The following is a 21,582-nucleotide window of genomic DNA, read 5'->3' on the forward strand; positions in this document are numbered from 1 at the left end:
AAACACGGCGAGAGTTTAATAAAAAATAAATATAGAAATAAATATATACGAAAGCGTTTAATAATTAAATAAAAATAAATAATATTAACAGAAAAAACTATGAACTACAATGTTTAGCTAAAAGCAACTATTAAAAACTAATTATACTCCAAAACGATTTTATGAAATTTAAATTTCTAATAAACAAAAAAAAAGATAATAATAAAAAATTAGAAAATTATTTTTAAAAAAATGTTTTAGAACAAATACACCAAAAAAAGTATTAACAATAATAATAATAACATGCATTTATGTCAAATGTTACGTTTAACTTTAATGACAATTAAAATTTAAACACGAAAATTGTAAACAACTTTTATTTTTAATTTCTAATTTGGTGTAATTTTTTGTTGTTGTTTTGAAAAAAAATAAATTTAAAAAAAAAATAATTGTTTTTTCATTAAATCTAAAAAAGTTACTACTATAAATAATTTATGTGTAATTATTTTATAACAAAAAACAAAACAAAAAAACAGATAACAACAATAACACTAATTAAATTTCCCATAAAAATATAACTTAAAATACAAAAAGAAATAATAATAATAATATCTATTTAAAATGAAGCTACCCAAAGTATTAAACAATAATGGTTCAATGGCCGTTAATACGACCAGCGCCCCTGAAGAATCTAGTAAAAAAGGTGGGTGTCTGTGCTAAGTGGATTATGAATTTTGTGAATTTTTATGTTTAAGATAAAACAAAAGAATATGAATGGATCTGTTACAAAAAAATGTAGATGAATTATTTTCTTTACGAAACCTATATATGTTCGTTAGTCTATTGAAAGCTTGGTTAAAGGTTCGGAAATATAGGATACCTAGGATTAAATAAAATGTGTCATTCATAACATATATATCCTTGAGATCGAATGTAAAGCTAATTGACAACGCTTGGCCAAATGTTCTAATAATAACTTTTGAAATCACTTTAGAAAAAAGTGCTAGAGAATTTTTGATTCACCTGCCTTATAGTTCAGACCTTTCTCTGTTATACGTTTCACTTTAGATGAGACTATAATATAAACTATACAGTAGCTCTTAGTCTCGAGTAGACTATAATCTCTCTCAGAGTAGACTATAGTCTCTCTCAGAGTATATATATAGTCTCGTCTATAGAGTAGACTATTGTCTCGTCTATAGAGTAGACTATAGTCTCGTCTATAGAGTAGACTATAGTCTCGTCTATAGAGTAGACTATAGTCTCGTCTATAGAGTAGACTATAGTCTCGTCTATAGAGTAGACTATAGTCTCGTCTATAGAGTAGACTATAGTCTCGACTATAGACTAGACTATAGTTTCAACTATAGAGTTGAATATAGTCTCAACAATAGAGTAGAATTACAGTCCCGACTATATAGTAGACCATATTCTTGACTATAGAGTAGACTTATAGTCTTGACTATAGAGTGGATTATAGTCTCGATTATAGAGTTGACTATAGTCTTAACTATAGAGTAGACTTTAGTCTCGGCTATAGCGTAGGCTGTAGTTTCGTCTATAGAGTAGACTATAGTCTCAACTATTCACTAGACTTATAGTCTTGACTATAGAGTAGACTATAGTCTCGTCTATAAAGTAGACTATAGTTCGACTATAGAGTAGATTACAGTTTCGTATATAGAGTAGACTATAGTCTGGACTATAGACTAGACTATATATAGTCTCAACTATAGAGTTGAATATAGTCTCAATTATAGAGTAGAATTTAGTCTCGACTATAGAGTAGACTATAGTCTTGAGTACAGAGTAGACATATAGTCTTGACTAAAATATAGTTTCGACTATAGACCAGACTATTATAGTCTCGACTAGGGACTAGTCTCGACTATAGAGTTGACTGACTATTGTCTCAACTATTGAGTAGACTATAGTCTCAACTATAGAGTAGATTATAGTCTCGACTATGGAGTAGACTATAGAGTAGACTATAGTCTCGATTATAGGGTAGACTATAGCCTCGACTATAGAGTTAAGTATAGTCTCGACTATAGAGTTGACTGATCACAGTCTCAACTATTGAGTAGACTATAGTCTTGACTATAGACTAAAGTAGTCTCGTCTAGGGACTAGACTATAGTCTCGACTAGGGACTAGACTATAGTCTCGACTAGGGACTATACTATAGTCTCAACTGTAGAGTTGACTGACTTTAGTCTCGACTATAGAGTTAACTGACTTTAGTCTCGACTATAGACCAGACTATAGTCTCGACTAGGGACTATACTATATTCTCGGCTATAGAGTTGACTATAATCTCAACTATAGAGTAGACTATAGTCTCAACTATAGACTGTATGTATGTATGCCTGTCCGTAACTTAGAATAACTTAGAATATTAATAGATAAGATTGCTTAATCAGTGTCGTATCATTGTATCTTAAACATATTTTGTAAACTGCATTATTTAGGAACAGACTTAACAAGTTCAAGCATGTATTTTAATCAATATAAAAGATAAAGTTTTAACTAGTAAAATTACATTTTTTTTAAACAAAAGATTTTAATTGTTTAGTTATTATTGAGTAATGTAATGAACAATTAAAATCTTTTGTATTAAAACAAATGAATACGTTTTGTTTTACTTTGCAAACACGTTTTGTCTGAAATAATATATAACAACACAGATTCGTCTTCATTTTTTATTTAGGCTTTAAAATTAAAAAAGATTTTTAGGGGATTTTTCATATGCCCTTAAATTTGTAGTAGTAAGTATGACAAGAGATTTCCTAAAACTTATTTGGGTCTAGGTATAGGGGTCTCCCAGTTGAGTTTTATAACCATCAGGTTGAGTCAGGTTGAGTTTTGGTTGTGTGACTTTTATGGAAACTTTGGTCAATTATGAACTGAACTCTTCAAAATTTGAAAGAGCTGAATTTCTCTTAATACCTTGATTTTTAAACGATATAACTATGTATTAGCAATAGAGAGATATGATGTATGATGGTTTTTATGGAGTAAGATTACTTTATTTTAATTTTCAAGACAGTTATGAGTAAGTAATATTACTTCCTTTTATTCCAAAAAATACCATATATGGAGGTTGGAGTTAATTGCGAACCGGAACGAAAAAACTGCATCAATAGAGAATATTGTAGAAAATTTCAGACATCTAGCTTCTTTTGTTTAGACCTTATGGTAACAGACAGATGGACTTACAAACAGATGGATAGACAAACAGACGGACTTACAAACAGACAGATGGATAGACATACAGGTTGTAAGTAATGCATCAATAGAAAATATTTTAGAAAATTTCACTCATCAAGCTCCTTCCCTATAGACCCTATCGTGTTTTAAACAGACATTCGGATATAGACAGACAGACGGAAAAACAGACAGACAGTTAGACAGACACACTGACAGATAGACAGACGCACACACTGACAGATAGACAGACAGACAGTTAGACAGACAGACAGACAGACAGACAGACAGACAGACAGACAGACAGACAGACAAACAAACAGACAGACAAACAGAAAGACAAGTATTCAGATGTATAGGCAGGTTAATAGACATGCAGGCGATATGTACTAGTTATTGAAAAGTTAGTTCTTGAGTAAGCAAAAGTCATTAGTTTGCTGGGTATTTATTTAAAAGTCATTAGTTTGCTGGGTATTTAGCAATAATTGTAATTTCCATACATATTTTAATAAAGTTTTAATTTTTCCAACAATTTCAAACGTTTTTCCCCCTTTTAATATCATTTTGCATTTACACAGATTCTTAAGTAAAAACCCCCTCAAAATTACCAAAAAAGTATATTTCTTAATTGTGGGCCATGGTCGTTGATATTGACCGAAAAATCAAATAAAATTTTATACAATTCTATTTATATTAAATTTTTGCCTGACAAGTTATTTTATTATAATTTTTCTTTTTAATTTGTTGTAGAAACAAAAATTATACTTGAAAAAAAAATTAATATATTCTTTATATACCGGTACGTTAAACAAAAATTAGCATTTTAGAATTTTAAAAAAAAATTTATTTAGAATTGTTGCTTTGCAACTTCTTGCCAGTACTATGTATTTCAAATGTAATTGCTTTTCTCTAAAAGATGTAATACTTTGAACGTATATTTATTATATCATTTAATGTTAATGAAATCAATTGGAAAAAACGTGTGGTTTAGATGACAAGTGTATATGATTATTATTACAAGTAGAATGTAAACCATATCCAATGGGGACTGGCAGGCCGTCACACCTCCTTTGGTTTATAGAAACATGTTATGAAAACTATTGTGTTGATATGATAACTTTTAGTTGCAGCATTTTATTAAAATTTTAATATATCGAGGGACTATATTCAATAGTCGCTATCTGTCATTTTTATGAAAATGAGATTTTAATGGCAAAATATTCAGCAAACTATCGCGCATCAGTGATATAAATTTCAAAGAAAAAAAAAATATTTTTTGGCAATTTTATAGCATTTTTTAAATTTCTCTATCTTAAAAAAAGAAAAATTCTGAATGCAAAACTCTCTATCTTATCCAAAAATTGCTTCAAACTCGATCCCTTTGGATAATTTTCTGTTGCAAAACAAGTCTTCTTTATAATTTGGACATGCTGAACACAAATCCGTCAAAATATTTAAAATCGGTCTAATAGTTTTTAAGATATCGCTCATTATGATACTAATTAAATCAATTTTATTGTCGTGTTTAACCATATAACATTGATTTTGGACCAAAACATTATAATCTGTTGCTTTTTCAACAATTTGGTTCCTTTTCCTCCATTAAATTGTATAAAATATAATATTTATTGATTTTAATTCAAATAAAATTTTATGTTTCCATGAAAAACTCTCTATCTGTTGGTTGAATGAACATTTTCGTAGAAAAATAAGCTCTATCTGATATAAATTTGTGAATAATTTTGTAAATAATGCAAAAATTAAAATTCTTTTTATATAATGGTTTAGAATATGTTCGTAAAAATATATTGTAAAAGAAAAAATTAAAAATCTTCACGAACTAGCGAAATAAACAGTTTTTTTGCTCTCCTGAAAACTTGTATTATTTTAGATAGAGACTATTGAATATAGTCCCTCGATATGTTATTCCAAATATTAAATTTATATCAAATTTTATTAAAATCATTTTAAAAATAGAATAAAAATAAACATTCGGACGGATGGATGGATGGACGGATGGATGGACAGACGGACGGATAGACGGAGTTGGCTCAATTACCTTAGAAATTGTATCTAAGACAAAGAAAACTAATCTATGGTTTATTTTCTGCATTAGAAATACTCAATTTTCTACACAACAAAAACACATACATGCATACATGGAACAAGTTCTTTTCTTAAGTCTTTTGTTTTACTAAACAAACAAAGAAGAAAAAAAGTATGCTGCAATAATTACTAAATCTTACACATTTATTTTAACTTGTTTAATATAATTTCCTGTTTATAAAGAAAATTACACAATATTTTGTTCTAAATTTTAAATAAAATAATATTGTATTAATTTATGGATCATAGAAAAATTACTTAATTTATAATACACATTTTCATAAAATAGATTACTTGTATATGGCGCCAAAACAGGAGTTGCTGGTGACATGTACGAGGTTCCACATTAAAATTCTTAATACTTATTGTGAATCAACAAAAATATGTTTATTTAATTTCAGTCATATCCTCGTTTATAAAAGTTTAAATTAATGATTAACTGTTTCAAATAAAAATATATGGACTAATTTCAAATTTAGAAAACAGCTTATTTATGCATTTAATATTAAATAAGTATATCAAATATAAACAAAGAGACAAAAATATAACAAGTCTACAAAGTAGAACACACGCCTTACACAACAGGTATTTTTAGCATAATTTTAATAACACACTTCATAAATTATATTTTCATATAGCAGACTCTATGATACCCTATATACGGTAAAAAATCAACCAACATTTGTTGCTTGTGTTAATCCCGAACTTTCATTTATTCTTTCTACTATCAAAAACATATGGGCAATTTTGTGCAAATATCTTTTTCCACCAAGAGGTAAAAAGTTATACTCATTTGAATAAAATGATGTATGACTAAAAGGTGTAACTTTGACCCAATCTAAGTCCGGCACTTCTTGTGCGATTGATTTTTAGAGTTGGGTCACTTGACTTTGAAATTGCCCATATGTATATCAGTTGCGGGCTTTAAAAAAGGGCTTGAAAATTACCTACACTAATATCAAAAAATAAAACTTTTGAAATATGACGAAGAAATGACTCGAAAGTGAGCAGAAAAGAGCTTTAGAAAGTCGTGAGTGGACCAAAGAGAATCGGTTCAATTTTTGACACCCCGTTCTAAAGAGTAGGTGGAAAGATCTTCTGTATCGACCGACCCAAATAGTAATAGGTTAGTTGGTTGGTTAGTTAGTTAGTTAGTTAGTTAGTTAGGTAGTAGTTAGTTAGTAGTTAGTTAGTTCGTAGTCAGTTAGTTAGTTAGTAGTAGTAGTAGTTAGTTAGTATTTTTAGTTAGTTAGTTAGTAGTTAGTTAGTTAGTTAGTTAGTTAGTTAGTTAGTTAGTTCGTTAGTTAGTAGTTAGTTAGTAGTTAGTTAGTTAGTTAGTTAGTTAGTAGTTAGTTAGTTAGTTAGTTAGTTAGTTAGTTAGTATTAGTTAGTAGTAGTTAGTTAGTTAGTAGTTAGTAGTTAGTTAGTTAGTTAGTTAGTTAGTTAGTTAGTTAGTTAGTTAGTTAGTTAGTTAGTTAGTTAGTTAGTTAGTTAGTTAGTTAGTTAGTTAGTTAGTTAGTTAGTTAGTTAGTTAGTTAGTTAGTTAGTTAGTTAGTTAGTTAGTTAGTAGTTAGTTAGTTAGTTAGTTAGTTAGTTAGTTAGTTAGTTAGTTAGTTAGTTAGTAGTTAGTTAGTTAGTTAGTTAGTTAGTTAGTTAGTTAGTTAGTTAGTTAGTTAGTTAGTTAGTAGTTAGTTAGTTAGTTAGTAGTTAGTTAGTTAGTTAGTTAGTTAGTTAGTTAGTTAGTTAGTTAGTTAGTTAGTTAGTTAGTTAGTTAGTTAGTTAGTTAGTTAGTTAGTTAGTTAGTTAGTTAGTTAGTTAGTTAGTTAGTTAGTTAGTTAGTTAGTTAGTTAGTTAGTTAGTTAGTTAGTTAGTTAGTTAGTTAGTTAGTTAGTTAGTTAGTTAGTAGTTAGTTAGTTAGTAGTTAGTTAGTTAGTTAGTTAGTTAGTTAGTTAGTTAGTTAGTTAGTTAGTTAGTTAGTTAGTTAGTTAGTTAGTTAGTTAGTTAGTTAGTTAGTTAGTTAGTTAGTTAGTAGTTAGTTAGTTAGTTAGTTAGTTAGTTAGTTAGTAGTTAGTTAGTTAGTTAGTTAGTTAGTTAGTTAGTTAGTTAGTAGTAGTTAGTTAGTTAGTTAGTTAGTTAGTAGTTAGTTAGTTAGTAGTTAGTTAGTTAGTTAGTTAGTTAGTTAGTTAGTAGTTAGTTAGTTAGTAGTTAGTTAGTTAGTTAGTTAGTTAGTTAGTTAGTTAGTTAGTTAGTAGTTAGTTAGTTAGTTAGTTAGTTAGTTAGTTAGTTAGTTAGTTAGTTAGTTAGTAGTTAGTTAGTTAGTTAGTTAGTTAGTTAGTAGTTAGTTAGTTAGTAGTTAGTTAGTTAGTTAGTTAGTTAGTTAGTTAGTTAGTTAGTTAGTTAGTTAGTTAGTTAGTTAGTTAGTTAGTTAGTTAGTTAGTTAGTTAGTTAGTTAGTTAGTTAGTTAGTTAGTTAGTTAGTAGTTAGTTAGTTAGTTAGTTAGTTAGTTAGTTAGTTAGTTAGTTAGTTAGTTAGTTAGTTAGTTAGTTAGTTAGTTAGTAGTTAGTTAGTTAGTTAGTTAGTTAGTTAGTTAGTTAGTTAGTTAGTTAGTTAGTTAGTTAGTTAGTTAGTTAGTTAGTTAGTTAGTTAGTTAGTTAGTTAGTTAGTTAGTTAGTAGTTAGTTAGTTAGTTAGTTAGTTAGTTAGTTAGTTAGTTAGTAGTTAGTTAGTTAGTTAGTTAGTTAGTTAGTTAGTTAGTTAGTTAGTTAGTTAGTTAGTTAGTTAGTTAGTTAGTTAGTTAGTTAGTTAGTTAGTTAGTTAGTTAGTTAGTTAGTTACAAATGAACTGACAAACTGAAACTACTTAACAATTGCTAGTAGGGGCTACACATAGAAATTCAGTTTTGCTTGCATATAAACTTCCTGGGCGGAAATTGATTTTGTTAACCAAAAACAGTAAATTGTTTATGTTAATCAACATAAGAAAATTATAAACGGTTTTTTGTTAAATTTTTAAATTTTGTATAAAAACAAAAGTTTTAAAATTATTTATTAATTAGTAATTTATATGCAATATTTAAGTTCTTCGAATTAATCTTCTGAGAGAAAACAAATGAAAATGAATTCAAAAATATGTAAAAGCAATATTTTAAGGCCAATGAAATTGCAAGTGATTTTCGTTAAAGGAAAATAACAAATATTTACTTATTAAAAGTGAATTATAATAATTTAAATATTTAAACAAAAAACCATTTAATTTAAAGCCATTACTTAAATATATAATAATAACAAAATATTTTGCAAAAATTCAGGTTTTTTGCATATTTTACTGGGAATCACCAAAGTAAAACAACAATTCATATATATTTATGCGTATTCGTTTATGCATATGAATTTGCACATATCTTTATGATTTCTGTTTAAATATTTAAATTTGAATAATTGTGCATACGATTTATATAAAAATTATTACACATTGATACAAAGCATAACATAAATTTCAAATGGTGGGAATGATCCTTTCCGGGAATTCATAAAGAGTAGAGGAATATGAAATTTATTTTAAATTTCTTTCGTATTTAAATAATTTTGATTGAAATTAAATTTTTATACAAATGTTTAATATTATAGCTTTAATAATTAAAATTTCAGTAAATTGCGTTCTTTTTAATAAATTTGGTTATACATCTTTTCAACAAGATCCAGTTCAGAAATTGCTGGTTTATATCTTACGAACGGAATTTTTTCTTAACTCCAGACTGAAAAAAAATTAAGTATATTTATTTCTGGTTAAATATTATAATTTGAATAAATTATTATAAATACAAATTGATTAAGATTAAATTTGCCAATTTGTTTTGATATACATATAAAGAAAGGTACTTAATTATAGGTTTGTGATGATGTTTGTAAAAAGAATATGTGGAATAAAAGTAGCAATCGAAACCGGTTCAATTCATACACGTTTTCCTTCCACAGATCGTCAGTTTCTTCTTCAACGACTCACTGTGCATGTTGAAACTCAGTTCTCTGGACGTAAGAGAATCTATCAATCAGCTTTCCTGAGTCCCAAGATATTTGCATCTATTGTAGAGTAAAGCTGGACAAAAATGGGTCATTGTGGGTAGTCGAGCGAGCTAGCGAGCGAGCGAGCGAGCGAGCGAGCGAGCGAGCGAGCGAGCGAGCGAGCGAGCGAGCGAGCGAGCGAGCGAGCGAGCGAGCGAGCGAGCGAGCGAGCGAGCGAGCGAGCGAGCGAGCGAGCGAGCGAGCGAGCGAGGAGCGAGCGAGCGAGCGAGCGAGCGAGCGAGCGAGCGAGCGAGCGAGCGAGGAGCGAGCGAGCGAGCGAGCGAGCGAGGAGCGAGCGAGCGAGCGAGCGAGCGAGCGAGCGAGCGAGCGAGCGAGCGAGCGAGCGAGCGAGCGAGCGAGCGAGCGAGCGAGCAGCGAGCGAGCGAGCGAGCGAGCGAGCGAGCGAGCGAGCGAGCGAGCGAGCGAGCGAGCGAGCGAGCGAGCGAGCGAGCGAGCGAGCGAGCGAGCGAGCGAGCGAGCGAGCGAGCGAGCGAGCGAGCGAGCGAGCGAGCGAGCGAGCGAGCGAGCGAGCGAGCGAGCGAGCGAGCTAGCGAGCGAGCGAGCGAGCGAGCGAGCGAGAGAGCGAGCGAGCGAGCTATCGAGCATCGAGCGAGCGAGCGAGCTAGCTACGACGATCGAGCTACTATCGAGCGATCGATCGAGCGATCTATCTATCTATCGATCTATCGATCTATCTATCTATCTATCTATCTATCTATATCTATCTATATCTATCTATATCTATCTATCTATCTATCTATATCTATCTATCTATCTATCTATCTATCTATCTATCATCTATCTATCTATCTATCTATCTATCTATCTATCTATCTATCTATCTATCTATCTATCTATCTATCTATCTATCTATCTATCTATCTATTTAGGAGGTGTCTTTGAAAATTGATTTGAAAAATGTCTGTTGACTAGTGTAAAAAAAGCTTTTGACTTTAACAAGAAGTTGCTTTCCAATAAACAAAACTTTTTTAAAAGTGTCTCCGCTAAATAGGCAAATTAAACTTTTAAAAAGCTTTGACTGAAAGTTTTTTTTAAGCTTAAGCATTTATATTCCACAAAAAAATCCGTTATTTATACAAATTTCTAAATAAAAAAGGTGACCAATCTGTAACATTTACAAACTTAATTAACAATTTAAATTGGGTAATTTTATAAAGTTAATGAAATGAAAATTTATAGAATAAATTGTAGAGATAGTACACTCTAGACTCTAGATCTTTAGTTGAAATAATCTAGATTCTAGAGGATTTGATTTAAAAATTATAAAATAGAAATTTTTCCACAGACTCACGCTGATTGACAGGCCCAATGATGATTAAATGTTATGGACACACATATTACTACAAACATATTTACTATATTAAATTTTTAATATTTTTTTTTTATTATTTTTTGTTTTTATTTTTGTTTAAAGATAAGAAAAGTAAATAAAAATCTTAGCTATAAAAAAAGTACTTAAACCGTAGACAAAAGGTACCAATGGTCGTGTTAAGACAAAATGTGCATTTAAATGTTTATAATAAAAATATGTCATTGTAACGTTTTTGACCCATTTTCAGCTGTTAACAATTTATCAAAAATGTTACAGTTTTTCCTGGCTTTTTACGAAGAAGTTATGTCATAAAAGAATTAATAAAAATTATATAAATTAAGTGCGTTAGTTTAGTTATCTTTTCAATTTATAGGAAATGCATTGACAATGACTTTTTTATCATTTTTATTTCTTTAACAAAAATTATCATTAATAATGTTGTTGGTTTTTGCCAACAAATAACTTTTATTTGTTCTATTTTGTAGTGATTATAAATATTTCGTAGTTTTTTAGTTGATAGTATGTGTTTTAAATATTTTAAGTTTTTTTTTTTTTGTTTAAACAATAATAAAACACTTCAAATATAAGATGCTTATTTTATAATATTTTTTTTTCGTATTTTAACATTATCAAAGTAAAAATAATTGATCAGTTATTGAACAGACTTTGCCAGTGTCAGTTGGGCCCTCAAAGTAGTGCTTATAAGTGATATTAACTTAATAAAATTACAAAATTATTAAAAAAAAAAATATTTATAAATACAAAAAAATTGTAACAATTATTTAAAAAATTAACACTTTTTCTTAATTTACATAAAATTTATAAATCTTATAAAGTCACAAAAAAATTTGTTGTAAAAAATGCCTAAAAATAGGCGTTTTGATAATGAAGGTAAATATTTGTGTAGGTGTTACAAAATAATTTAATTTACAACAGTTTTTTTTTTTCTTCTAATAAAACTAAATAAATTATTAAATTAAATAAACAAACAATAGTACAAAAACATTATTTATTTACTATGTTCACAATAAATACGCTGCAAGTTTTTTTTTTTTAATTAATTAATAAATTACTTGAAATTTATTTGTAAAACTATTTTCAATGAGTGTTAATTACGTGTTAAGTTTCCTGCAAATTAACAGCTAAATTCAACAGAATTGTTTAAATAATAGTGCTAATTAAATTATATATGGAAATATGTTTTTGTGTAATTTTTCCTTTAAAAACAATAATATGATGTCTTTGACAACTGGTCACCCTTTGAACTGTTTAATCTAGAAGTTGAAAGAAGTTCTAACTGGATTTTGTTTTACTTTGAAAAAATGCCAGAGAATATGAAATTTTGACAGTGTTTTTGGTTATGTAGATCCACTAAGGAGGAATTTTTGGAAATTTGTACATTTAGGGGTACAAAAGGGAAAAAACGGGTAAAACAAGTTTTCTTAATTATCTTACCTAATACTAGTGATACAAGCAAAATTTTAAATGCACCTGTATCTACTCTTAAAATAAGCAGATGGGTGTCTGGTACTTTTTTTAAATTCGTACTTTTAAGGGGTGAAAATGTGTAACAAAGGTGATTTTGGTACCTTTTTTGGCCCTTTATAAATTTGTAACTAATAAACAAAATAAAATTTTAGTAAATATTTTCAATATATCTCCCAAAATTAGGAGACACCTGTTTCGTACTTTTTTAAAATTCAGTCCTTTTTGGGTGTTAAAGAGAGAAAACTGTATTTTGGTACTTTTTTTTTAGCACATTAAGAAAACTTTTTCGATTTATTGAAGTATTTGGTAGTTTTTGAAAGCACAATTTGAGTTTTATCTGTGATATATAGATTTAAATACGAAACATTTTGTAAACTTAATTCTCCAAAAAGTAAATTTCTAAGCGAAAAGCGGAAAATTGTACTATTTTTATTAGTACTTTCCACTAAGGTAGAATTTATTCCACTTTTGGTACTTTTTCTTTCCTCACATGATACTCTGTATGTTCTATAATATAAATTCATAACACATGATTGTAAAACATACATGGTCCTCATTGAATAAGATTCTTTAAGAGAGAACTTTTTAATACTTTTTATCTCATAAATGGTACTTTTTGAATATTCTAAAATATTCAACCTAGGAACACAAATTTCAACATACATGGTCTTGACTGAATAATATTCTGTAAGTTGGTACTCTTTGGTACTTTTCCATTCTTCAAATGGTACCTTTTGAATTCTCTATAATGGTTAACCGGAACACATAAATTTAAAATGTAGGTAGTGAATGAAAGGGACTTTTGGTACTTTTTCATTCATCAAATTATATTTTTAGAATTGCCTATAATATTGAACACAGAAACATAACATTTTTGATTAAATGAGAATCTATAAGAATTAATTTTAATTTTCTATAAAAGTAAAAAAAATTTTGTATGTATTTAATTTTATTTAAAACGGTCAACATCGGTCTGTTATTTCATTTAGCCCCCATATAACTGAATCACCCAAATAGGAATTTTGAGCTCATACTTATGTTTAATATACTCGTATCTCCAAAAAAAGTGGCACAAATAAGTTTGAACCTTGAAGACCCTGATGAATTTTATAATGATCGGGTCGCTTTTGATCCTAGCTACCATATAAACATCTCTTAAAAGTCCTTCATGGATAATTTCCATGAAGTTTTTAAGGAAGTCAGCACATTGATGAGTTGTCAACCTTATCAACACAGCTGTGAGCGCACGCTGAACTCACAGCTCACACTCTCTATATGTTGTTTGCCATTCAAAACGATTGCGTGGTCTACTGTCTAATTGCAGACCAGATCATCTACCTTACTCTGCTGGTCTATTTAAATTTTGCCTAATGGCTAACCGGCATCATATACTGCATAATGGAGATCTTTCCCTGTATCTTCTCTTGGCAAGTTTTGTATAAGATGGCCATTATTTTCCTTTTCATTCTGGATGAATGTGCCGGCACATTGGTGAGATACCAACCTCATCAACATTACGCGCATGCTGAACTCACAGCCCACACTCTCTATTTGTTGTTTGCCGTTTGAAACGCTAGTCTATTGTCACTTTGTCTGTTAATGGCATCATATACTACTTCCATAGCAGAGATCGTCCCGTTGTCTTCTTTTAGCAACTTTGGCGTAAGATGGCTTATATTTTCCTTTGCAATCTCGTTTTTCAGACCTTCTTTTGAGACACTCAAACACTAGAAGTTGATTTTGAGAATGTGCTCGTCTTTAGAATATCCAGCATTGCATTTTCAGTCTTATTCGCAAAGATTATGACTTGAGATCACTTTGAGTGAGGTATGGTTTAACTTTGACTTTATATTAGAAGACGGGCTCACACTCTCTATTTGTTGTTTGCCATTTAAAACGATTGCATAGTTCACTCTCTAATTGTAGACCAAAGCATCTACCTATTGGGACTTTGTCTATCGTTTAACATAGCAAAATTCGTCCCGTTGTCTTCTTTTAGCAACATTGATGTAAGATGGCGTCTATTTTCCTTTGCCTGCTCGTTTTTCAGAGTTTCTTTTGGGACACTCAAACATTAGAAGTTAATTTCAGAATATTTTCACTCTTACTCGCAAGGATTTTGACTTGAGTTTCCATTAAGTGAGGTATGTTTTATTTAGTTAGTTAGTTAGTTTGAAAGGAGGATGTATATATAATATATATAATATATACGTATATAAATTCTAAGACGATCTAGCCATGTCTGTCTGTTTGTCTGTTGAAAGCACGATAGAGCCCGAAAGGAAAGAGCTAGAGGGTTGAAATTTCACATAAATATTTCTTATAGATAAGGTTTGTTTTGTATTGAAAATGGGCAATATCCGTCAACGTTTTCGGATAGCCCCCATACAAGTGGCCCCTCGAAAAGCACCTTTAACAGCCATAACTTGTTTAAAAATACGAATATAGCGATGAAATTCGACATAAGTAAGTTTCTTATCATCCAAAATCACTATGTTAAATTTTTGTGAGGATCGGTCCATAATTGACCCTACCCCCCATATAAGGTCCCCTTCAAAAATGACTTTAACGCTCATTACTGGCTTAAAAATATTAGTATATAGATGAAATTCGACATAAGTAAGTTTCATTCGAGTTTAAATCTATCTAAAACATTTTATGAGGATCGGTCCATGATTGACCCTACCACCCACATAAGGTCCCCTTTAGAAAATAACTGCAATGCTCATTAATGGTTTAAAAATACGAGTGTAGCGATGAAATTCGACACAAATAAATTTAATACGATCCAAATTCTGTCTACCAAATTTTATGAGGATCGACCCATAATTGACCCTACCCCCCTATATAAGGTCCCCTTCAGAAAATTACTTTAACGCTTATAACTGGCCTAAATATACGAGTATATAGATGAAATTCGACATAAGTAAGTTTCTTTCGATTCAAACGAGGTTTGATGGTTGGTATATAAGATTCGGCATAGCCGAATATAACACTCTTACTTGTTTTAGTATTAGGTAGTTTAGATACTCTATCAATCACCTCTTTCACCATGTGCTCTACTTCCTTTTTGGGATGTCACATAATGGTGTTTTCATTATCATCTGAGGGTTCAGAGTCGAAACCCTCACCTATATTTAAAGGCTGAGGTAGTTTAAAGCTCTCTCCGAGTACATCCATTTCTTTCACATCTACATTTTTGCCAATGACTTGACTCATAAACCGCCAGGTAAGGCAATATACCATAACTTTAATATTATTATTTCAGCATTTATAAACGGACGAGGGTCTTTTATTAGAAATTTATCAATTCAAAACACAGACTAACGGACTTATATTGTTCTAAGTAGAACCGTACAATGACACTTCTAGGTCTATGACCAATATATCGATGTTTTTTTTACAAAATGGCCTCATCTTTTTGATATTGGGTATCAACAGTAAAGTATTGGAAAAATATTACTTATTAAGCGATAAACACATTGTTTATATTTATAAAAAATATATTTAAAGAATTTGTTATTAAATATTTGAAATATTATCTCTTTTGTAAAGTTAATCCAGTACAATCACTTCAGTTGTCATCAATATCACTTCTCATTGTGTTAAACAAGAAACTTTTTATATAATAAGCTTTTTTTGTGAAAAAAGATTTTCAGTTCAAATACCGACCAGTAGGAACGATAGAAATTTAATAAAATAAGTAAATAAAAATTTTAAGCTTCGTTAAGTACTTGCACTTAATTCCAATAAATTGTTTAACATAAAAAACAAAAAGATAAGACATAAACGTTATAGCAACTGATTCTGAATTCATTTAAATTAAAATTAGAGTCGGGGACTTTCAAAATATGCCTTATAACTGAAATGTATCTCTTTTAATTAAAAAAAAAAAAAAAACAGTAAGAGTGTTATATTCGGCTATGCCGAATCTTATATACCCACCATCAAACCTCGTTTGACTGGAATGAAACTTACTTATGTCGAATTTCATATATATACTCATATTTTTAGGCCAGTTATAAGCGTTAAAGTAATTTTCTGAAGGGGACCTTATATAGGTGGGTAGGGTCAATTATGGGTCGATCCTCATAAAATTTGGTAGACAGAATTTGGTTCGTATTAAATTTATTTGTGTCGAGCATTAATGAGCGTTGCTGTCATTTTCTGATGGGGACCCTTATATGGGGGGTAGGGTCAATCATGGACCGATCCTCATAAAGTTTTTTAGATAGATTTTGACTCGTATGAAACTTACTTATGTCGAATTTCATCTACATACTAGTATTTTTAAGCCAGTAATAAGCATTAAAGTCATTTTCTGAAGGGGACCTTATATGGGGAGTAGGGTCAATTGTGGACCGATCGTCATAAAATTTTGCACAGTGATTTTGAATCATAAGAAACTTACTTATGTCGAATTTCATCGCTATATTCGTATTTTTAAACAAGTTATGACTGTTAAAGCTGCTTTTCGAGGGTCCACTTGTAAGGGGCTATCCGAAAACGTGGACCGATATTGCCTATTTGTAATACCAAACAAACCTTACCCATAAGAAATATTTATGTGAAATTTCAAATCTCTAGCTCTTTCCATTCGGACTCTATCGTGCTTTCAACAGACAGACAGACGGACGGACGGACGGACGGACAGACGGACGGACGGACAGACGGACGGACAGACATGGCTAGATCGTCTTAGAATTTAATGAGGACCCAGAATATATATACTTTTGTGGGTCTATGACCAATATTTCGATGTGTTACAAACGGAATGACAAAATCAATATACCCCCATCTTTTTTGATGGTGGGTATAAAAATAAGTTCAAATCATTTCTTTCCCTAAAGAAGCAACGACTGGATAATTACTGTGACATTCGTTTTTGATGTGCTGAATACTCCAGATATATCATTCAAACAAATTGTTTGCAATATTTTTGGAATTTGTTTAGTTTTTAAATATAATAAATCATTATCGACATATGTATATATATATTATACATATGTATATATGTGTATGTATTAATTTGTGCGAAAAAATATTTAGCATTATCAGTGGTCATTTTAAAAAAATTATTATATATATTTTTATATATATATATGAATTGGTCTTTGGACTAAAGTTCAAGCCGTTGTTTGCCATTCATAGACATTTCCAATTAAAATGTAAATATTTTAAAAGATCTTGATCAGCCTTGAAGTAAATAAGATTCTTGTTAAAACTGATGCAATTACAACAATGAATTTTTCTGTGAAATGTAAATGAAAAGTATAATTTTGAGTTTAATAACACAGGCCAACAAATTAAAAATAATTAATAATACATATTAATATGAACATCAGGGTAATATTTGAAAGAGGGCATTTAATAAAAGCTTAGGTATGCACCGTGCTCTTCCAAATTAAACAAGTAAGAAAGTATAGTCGAGCGTGACCGACCATATGATACCCTACACCAGTTATGAATATTAAATGTGATCTATTTTTCATAATAAAGCATTTATCTGGAATATTACCTTGATTCCGATTTATTTAAGCAATTTATTGACGAAAAACAAAGTTTCTGAAAGAGGCTTTATATGGGGGGATAGGAGCAAATGTGAACCGATCCCGATAAAATGGGCTGGTTAGATTTATATTTATATAATAATTGTCTGTGATAAATTTCATTGCAATAACAGTGTTAATAAGTGAATTGCGGATATTCAATCATTTTCCGAAGGGGGGCTTTGTATGGGGCTATGGTCAAATGAAGTCCGATCATTTAGAAATTCGGCAAGGTCATCAAGGCTTGTATAAGACGTAGTTGTGCGAACTTTTATCGAGATACATTTAATTATACAGAATTATGAGCTCAAAAGCCCTTTTCGGGGGGTTCAGTTATATGGGGGCTAGGTGAAATAATGGACCGATTTTAACCATTTTCAATAGGCTTCATCTTTGGGATGCCATGTATGCCAAATTTCATCAAATTATCTTGAAAATTGCGACCTGTACTTTGATAAATCAACTCAGAAAGTGATTCTGAGTCGATCGGTATACTTAAAGGTGGGTATAGTACTAATATTTTAGTGCGTTACAAACATCAGCACAAACGCATAATACCCTTGCCACTATAGTGGTGTAGGGTATAAATATTATTATTTTTTTTTTGGTCCAATTGGACTATAAACTGTTTTTTTGTAAGAGTGCTTATATGGAGGGTAAAGTCAATTATGGACCTATCCTCATCGGCTTATACAATAATTAATTATATTGAATTTCATTGTAGTACCCGTATCTTTAATGTAGTCCGGAGGATTAAAGAAAATTTCTGTAGGAAACCGATAATGGGGGGGGGGGGGGTTGGATCAGTCATATACCGATCCTCATAAAATTCAGTTGAAAAATGTTCCTATAAAACTACCGTAATTTGGAAGAAGTATTTCGCTCAAAACTAGTTTATGTCGAATTTCATCACTGTACTCGCAGTTTTAAGATAGTAATGAGCGTTTAAAACAATTTTCTGAAGAGGACCTTATATGAGAGGTAGGGTCAATTAAGGACCGATCCTTATAAATTTTGATAGAGAGCTTTTGGCTCACACAAAACATATTTATGTAGAAATTCACCGCTGAACTCGCATTTTTAAGTTAGTAATGAGCGTTAAAGTCATTTTCTAAAGGGGACCTTATATAAGGGTCCCCTTCATTTATGAAAATGATTATAGTTCCTATAATAGTTTTTTATATCGAATTTTATTGCTATATATGTTTTTTTAATTTCAGATATGAGCATTAAAGTCATTTTCTGAAGGGCACCTTATATGGAGGGTAGGGTCCAGTTATGGACCGATCTTTATTAAATTTTATGAAGATATTTAAGTTCCTATAAATATGTTCCTTTCGAATTTCACTGCTATAGATGTTTCTTTTAGTCAGTTATGAGCGTTAAAATAATTTTCTGAAGGGGACTTTATATGGGGGGTTAGGGTCAATTATGGGCCTATCATTATAAAATTTAGCAGAGAGATTTAGGTTCCCATAAGATATAAATTTTACCGCTATAGATGATTCTTTCAGCCAGTTATGAGAGATAAAGTCATTTTCTCAAGTTGGCCTTATATGGGGGCTAGGCGAAATCGTGAACCGATATAGCCCATTTTCAATACCAAACATCAACTAAAAGTATCGGTGCAAAATTTGAGCTCGCTAGCCACTTTCATTTGGACTCTATCGTGTTTTCAACAGACAGACGGACGGACATGGCTAGATCGTCTTAGAATCTAATAAGGACCCAGAATATATCTGGTCAAAAAGATATTCTGATAGATCATTTCCGAAATATATTGTTTTAGCCCCATTGCAATGGGGTTTTTACAAGGATACTTTAAGACAAGAGCCACTTTTACTTGGACTCTATCGTGTTTTCAACAGACAGACGGACGGACATGGCTAGATCGTCTCAGAATCTACTTAATAAGGACCCACAATATATATACTTTTATGGGCCATAAAGGAATATTTCAATATGTTACAAACGAATGACATGAAAAAATAAACAGAAACTAAATCTTCAAAAGATATTCTGATAGATCATTTCCGAAATATATTGTTTCCATATTAGCCCCATTGCAATGGGGTTTTTACAAGGACTACTTTAAGACAAGAGCCACTTTCATTTGGACTCTATCGTGTTTTCAACAGACAGATGGACGGACGGACATGGCTAGATCTTCTTAGAATCTACTTAATAAGGACCCAGAATATTTATACTTTTATGGGTCTTAAAGCTATATTTCAATATGTTACAAACGGAATGACATAAAAAACATAAACAGAAACTAAATCTTCAAAAAGATATTCTAATAGATAATTTCCGAAATATATTGTTTCCTTATTAGCCCCATTGCAATGGGGTTTTTTACAAGGACTACTTTAACATTCGTATGAATATTTTCAAAAATGGGCTGACCATCAATAGTGGGCGTGGATCTCGCTTATCAACTAAAGACTAACTTTTTGTATATTTGGGAAACTATAATGGCAAAAGTCCTCACATTTTGTACGAATAATTTTACTGTCAGAATAAACATTTAGAACAGACGTGGGACCACCATGATTAGTGAGAGTGGTACCTCCCACATAAAAAAAAAATCTGTGAAACTATAAAAGTGTGTGACCTAACTATCCATTGAACTATTTATTAACAAAACGGACAGACCAACAAATAGTGGACATGGCCTTTCAAAATATTTTCAGAAGTATAACATAAACATAGTTACTGTATTATCACCAAATGCCACGCCCATTTAACATTTTGCGCATTTTTTTGTATAAACCCTTATATTGAAGAAATATTTTAAAAAATTCAAAGTTTCATGACTTTTTTCCATCTACATTGAGCACTCAGACCACTGTGCATTGTGCAGTTTAGATTACTGTTATTCTTTTTTCCGATGACATGTTGCCAACCACGCCTATTTAATTTGATTTTTTATAACAAACGTGTAAAAATTTTGTGTAAATAGCTAGAAAAGAATTTCTATTTAAAATATTTTATTTGCATTTGTTTAGAAAAATTAATTAAATAAATCTATTTGTAACTTTAATTAATATAATGCATTAATTAAGATTCTATTTTCAGAACATTAAATAAAAGGAAAATTTATAAAACTTGTTTGCAATAGTTTTATGCTTGATGAATTTTTAATAAAAAAAAAAACTAAAGAAAATTGAGATCATCTTTAATAGGGGTATTCACTTGTAATAGAAACTGTAATAAAAAGTTTAAAATTTGTAATTTTAATTCAAATAGCCATGTCTGTCCTTCCTTATATTGGAAACGAACAAAATCGGTCTTCATTTGATCGTAGCCTCCAAATTGGAGAGCCTAGCAATGGCGAACACCCCTATTAAACTGAACTTGTTATCTCTATTGTATTACGTTTTGTAATTTACATGAGATCTGGTTGTTATTGATTATATACGATTTATATTTATGTAGTTTAAGTTAGTTTAAGGCAGTTTAATAATGAACTAACTTAACTTTTCTCTTTTGTTTTCATAGAGTCATATTTGGCATCAGACATTTACAATGTTTTCTTTTATTCTGCGGCTTATCGGTGGCTTATGCGCTGAGAGTAAATTTATCGGTGGCTATAGTGGCAATGACTGATAAAAAGGCCGCTAATCCAGATTTTGATGTAAGTTTTAAATATTTTATTTTTAATAAACGTGCTCTTTAAACATTTGTTTTTTTATTTACAGGAATTTGACTGGACCGAGAAGAATAAATCCTTACTTTTAAGTAGTTTTTTCTGGGGCTATGTCATAACACAAGTACCAGCCGGCCAATTGGCTCGTAAATTTGGCGGCAAAATCATGTTATTGACTGGAGTATTTGTCTGCTCACTGCTAACTGTCTTG

At 30.5% G+C, this 21,582-nt stretch overlaps 1 protein-coding gene across 1 annotated transcript; it reads left to right on the forward strand.

Moving 5' to 3' along the window:
• Positions 1-425: 425 nt before the first annotated feature.
• LOC119612697 (probable anion transporter 6, chloroplastic) lies at positions 426-21,576 on the forward strand (the record flags this gene model as incomplete). Its single annotated transcript, XM_037968545.1, has 3 exons — positions 426-682; positions 21,224-21,359; positions 21,424-21,576. Coding segments are annotated over exons 2-3 (189 nt in total), but the record flags the coding sequence as incomplete, so codon positions are not given.
• Positions 21,577-21,582: the final 6 nt, after the last annotated feature.

The sequence above is a fragment of the Lucilia sericata genome, unplaced genomic scaffold, assembly GCF_015586225.1.
Source record: "Lucilia sericata isolate MDLA Ls3-8-SP2 unplaced genomic scaffold, ASM1558622v1 Contig001804F_arrow, whole genome shotgun sequence".
Classification (NCBI taxonomy): Eukaryota; Metazoa; Arthropoda; class Insecta; order Diptera; family Calliphoridae; genus Lucilia; species Lucilia sericata.